General features: G+C 48.3%; 1 protein-coding gene across 1 annotated transcript; it reads left to right on the forward strand.

Annotated features, from left to right (window-relative positions):
- Positions 1-2,709: 2,709 nt before the first annotated feature.
- COX19 (cytochrome c oxidase assembly factor COX19) lies at positions 2,710-3,392 on the forward strand (the record flags this gene model as incomplete). Its single annotated transcript, XM_079543121.1, has 3 exons — positions 2,710-2,791; positions 2,886-3,001; positions 3,309-3,392. The coding sequence occupies 3 exons, from the start codon at positions 2,710-2,712 to the stop codon at positions 3,390-3,392; spliced, it is 282 nt and encodes a 93-aa protein (XP_079399247.1).
- Between the last annotated feature and the right edge of the window lie 1,478 nt (positions 3,393-4,870).

Here is a 4,870-nt window from a genome sequence, read left to right on the forward strand (position 1 = left end):
TTTCCCCCCAAGTGCAAAACAATAACGTTTCATTAATCATCCATAACAGAAATCCCCGTTCCCCAGACTACTGGCAATAATCTACATTTTTACTTGTCTAGGAACTTGAATTAAAGGGGAGAAAAATGGTTTACAACAGCCCGTGGCAGTGATGTAGCAAGAGCCTTTATGTAAGAGCTGGCGGAGAGCTGACAGTGTGAGGGTGAGGCGAGCAGCGAGCTGCTGGAAGGATGTTTCTCTGAGGTGTGTTCTGTGCCGGAGCTGGGAACAGCAGTCTCAAGGGCACAAATTCCAGCGCCTGAATGTGCTTGGTCTTGTTCAACTGATTCATTTCTTACAGCTATACCAAGCTGAGCTGCAAAATCGCCTCCTGCTTTACTCAAAGGCTTTCGCAGCTTGTCGATAAATTATTTTCCAATTAACTACGTGCTAGCTTGGAGCTGGAGGCTCTCAGAAGATGCAGCAAGGGGAGGGAGAGAAAAGAGTCACAGTCTTTGCAATGCTCCCATCAAAGAAAAGAGGTTCTGGTTCCTGCTCTGACATGGTCCGTCTTGGTGGTGCTTCCCAGAGCAGTGTGGGGTGAGTAAAACCCGTCTGCAGGTGCATCTGTGCAGCTGACAGATAAGCACCGACAGTGCTAAAGCTTTTCCCTGTGATTTGACAACGTTGTAAAAGAGCAAACTTTTGCTTTAGTACATAATTAATGACTAACAGCTCTGATTCAAGCTGTTAAATCAAGTTAAACTTGAAAGTTCAAGATTTTCCCCACTTCAGGGAATCACCCTTTCTGAGCCTCCTAACCCGTGGAAAGGGCTCCAGGGTAGAATCACTGCAACTCACTGGATCTCTACAAATGACCCGATCTCTCCTGTACAAGTGGCAGCTTTTTCCCAGATCCCCCTACACCATGAAAGTCTCTCACTTCTTTTAAAGATTACATGTGAAAAGCATTTGATTCTTTGTCGGTGACACTGCTTTGCGGCTCTGTTTTCACTGAATTATTTTTGTTGGCTTAATCTGCAAATTAGATTTTTTTTCTCTTAACAAGTATTATCTAATGGAGGTTTTATTTGATCTCCTTGGGAAAAACACATACTAAACTGCTAAAGCACTTGTATGAGATTCTAAGACAAACCTTACCTTTAAAGGAAACTCTAGAAGATACGACTGGCATTTGCAGTACAGCATTAAGTAAGCATAACCACACACCTGCTGTGTACCTGGCCTGAATTCAGGTAACTACAAAAACTAAGATTCCACAGAAAGACACTGAGTTAATTGACAGGCAATTAAAGCATTTGAATACAATACAGCCAGGTGATGGATCCTTTGCACAGGATTGTCTCTGTTTGGGAATAATCCCAATCTCTGCATATCTTTTCCTTTGATTTTTCCTTTCACCACACAGGGAATTGGGGTGAACCACTGCGTGGGAGCAGAGGAGCACAGCTGAAATCAGGACCCTCAGCCTGAGCTGCTCCTCTGCTGCTCAGCTACCCAAGTTAGTTATGTGAGATGATGAAAACGGAGTCTCCTTTTTGCTGTTAACTGTCATAATGAAGTCAAGTGGAAAAGTGCTACTTACCCTATAATAAAAAAAACATCTATTGTCCGTAGCCCTGAAAACACGATAATAAATAAAACCTCATCTTTCAGGCTGCGTAAACCAGTCGCTTATGTAATAGAACATGGTGTAATTTTCCACTTACAATCTCAAATACTGTAATAAGAAAGCAATCAAAGCACAAACAAGAAAGCCCTTTAAGTGGTGCTGCAGGTAATATTTCCGTAATGGCCGTCCCAGCAATTGCAACTGTTTTCTTTTTTTTCCTCCCACTTCACATCATTTCTACTTATCTCAATCATTTAATTAAAAGAAAATCAACTTAAAACTGGTGAAAGACCGCCTTAACCCGATTGCCGCAGCGGGCAGAGGAAAAAAAGAAGGCAGCAGCAGCACAACCCATGGGCAACACTGGGGTGCGATAAACCAACACCATCCCTCATCCTCCTGTCGGGATGAGACGTGAGGTTCTGTGCGGGGCCTGCTGTGCTGTGCACACATGGGCAACACAGCGTTTTCCTCGGCCTCGTGTGAGCACCCCTGGTGTTGGGTGAGCATCCCTGGTCCTTTACTAACAAACACTGTGTTTGCAGACAGATGCTGGGTGCCACCAGGCGCCCTCAGCCAGACCTGGCTCAGAACAGCAGCATAGAGCTGCTTTCCCTGTAAGCACATCTGGCACCGATCTTGTAGTTTTGCTCTTTTCACCTCTGTTTACAAACAAACGAATGCATTTTAAAAGGAGAAACCATCTTTCCCTCTGCTGATGCAAGGCAGCTTGCTGTGACCTGCACCCCTGGCCCTCACGTAGCCGAATTAGGAAATAACAACGCGATTTTGAGAACAACGTGCTTTATTTCCCTGAGGGGGCTTCGGCCCGACCTTCCCGCCTGGGCGGGGCCAGCATGGCGGGGTGTCCGTGGCGGGGTGTGCGTGCGGCCTGCGGCAGTGACGTCACGCTCGCCCCCGCCATGTTGCCGTGGCGACGCTCTGCATCCCGCGCGGATGCTTCCCGGGTTACCATAGCGACGCGGAAGCCATTTCCATAGCGACGCGGCCCCGCCTCCTCAATGAGGCGACGATCACGTGTCCCGCTCTACGCGCTCGGCGCTCTCGCGAGAGCGGCGGGGCCCGGCGCTGCAGCCATGTCTACCGCTATGAACTTCAGCGCCAAGAGCTTCAAACCGCGGCCGCCGGACAAGGGCGCCTTCCCGCTGGATCACTTCGGTGCGGTAACGCGGCTCGCCGCCGGGCCCCGCTCCCCCTCGGCGCCGCGCGGGCCCGAGCCCGGCGGTAGCGCGACCCCCGCCGTGTGTTGCAGGAGAGTGCAGCGCCTTCAAGGAGCGCTTCATGCAGTGCCTCCGCGACAGCGGCTTCGAGAGCGGCGCGTGCCGGGAGCGCGCCATGGCCTACCTGCAGTGCCGCATGGACAGGCAGGTGGCGGCCGGGGGCGCGCGGGGCTGCGGGCACGCGCAGCGCGTGCTCTGACGCGGTTGTGCCTTCCGTGTGCAGCAGCGCGCGGCCCGAGGGGCTGTGTGGGGAGGGCGGGAGGAAGGCTGTGCGGAGGAAGGCTGTCTCGATGCTGCTGACCCCACTGACGTTTCTGAGGCTTTGCCAGCCGCTCTGCGTGCCTCGGGTTTCTCTACAGCAAATAGGAGGAAGTGAGGCAGGAAACGCTGCTGTTCTGTCTGTTATGCGGCGTGTTCTGCAAAATTGTTGTTCCTGTTGTTTCCAACGTAGGCAGCTCATGGCTAACGAACCGCTGGAAAAGCTGGGATTTAAAGATCTGCTGGATGAGAAGTCGGAAGCAGAACCTGGGAAGGAGTGACGAAGAAAGGCAGCTTTACCTCTCACTGCTTTACCTCATGTACGGGAGGAGTAACTCCTGTGTAGTACGTATTGGGCCTGTATTGCAATAGGAAGTGCTTTGGGGAGGATGCTTTTCTTCCACAATATTCTTTTTTAAAATCAGATTGTTAAGGTGAGCCAAAGTGCTGCCTTTGTTTCCTTTCCTCCTCCAGCCTGCTCCTAAAGGTCACTGTAGCACTTCACGTGGCAGCAAACAGTGGTTGCTGAAGTGTTCGTGTCTGCAGGGGCAGTAAGCTCTTGCTTTAAAAAAGCGACAGCACAACAACCCTCCACCTCAGCTATAGGTTATTGCTATGTGGGCATTACTAATCTGCCTGCAGCAGGCACCTTTCGGGTGGAAATAAAGCTGTTGTGGTACTTGCAAATTTCTATTTAATTTCCTTTTTTTGGGTGATCTCCTTCTTACCAGGCTGCATTTCCAGCATCACCAGTAGGTTTTTATTTACCATGCCAACGTTTGACCTTTATTTCATCATTTAACCAGTAGCCGTTCATTACAGTTATCTTCATTTCTCCACTTAGTGGTGCCATGTTATTTTTCACATCCTTATGGTGAAATTAGAGAGAAGATGGCAATGGTATTTATTTGTCTTTGAAGTAAATGTGAATTATTTATATAAACATGTCTGGACTTTTCTTTTGAAAGCCTGTTTTTTGGGATGCACACACTTAGCTGGTTCTCCTACACTTCCTTCTTTATTTAGTGTTCTCTGTTTGGTACATCCAGCCATTCCTATTTCTGTTTTCAGAGAGATCCAGGAAAGAGTAAAATAATACTCTCTGCTCTTCACGTTAGTGGGGGGAAATGAGATTTAAACTGTGGCCCTGGTCTGATCTGAGCAGAACGCAGATAGTTCAGAGCAGATTTCTGTTTGAAAAGGGCATTCTGTTTGCTTTCTGCTGTGTCTTTTTAGTCTGCTTCATTCCACTGCTCAAGTTCTGTCTTTTGATGAGATTATAAAAAAGAAAGCAGAGATTCTATTGCTGAAACAGACGTTAAAAGACTTCATATTAAGCCGATGAACAAAAGCCTTCTTTTAGTGATGCTGAATAAAAAAGTAATTGCCAACATCTTCAGATGAAAGAAATCAAATTTCATGCTTCCCTGCTCCATGATTATTGTGAAGTGACACACCTAGGAGGGATTCAGAAAACCACCAGTAGTGGGGAATAATCGGAGGTTGTTACTTCTTTCTTAGGCTACTCTGCATGAGAATCTGAGCAAACAGTTGCTTTGTGTTTTTCTTAAGACAGTTGATACTGTAACTGTAGAGTAGAAGGGGTGATGTTCCAGAAGTCTCCAGTGAATGAATGTAGCCAGCAGAGCTGGAGTGACGGACAGTGCACTTAAAGTGCAGCTGAGGGAGGAGCCGCTGGGATTCTTAGAATGGCAGAGGCCCTGACTCTGGACCTGGTGCAGGAGGGACTGTGGGAGCA

This window comes from Tetrao urogallus (assembly GCF_951394365.1).
Source record: "Tetrao urogallus genome assembly, chromosome: 15".
Taxonomy (NCBI): Eukaryota; Metazoa; Chordata; class Aves; order Galliformes; family Phasianidae; genus Tetrao; species Tetrao urogallus.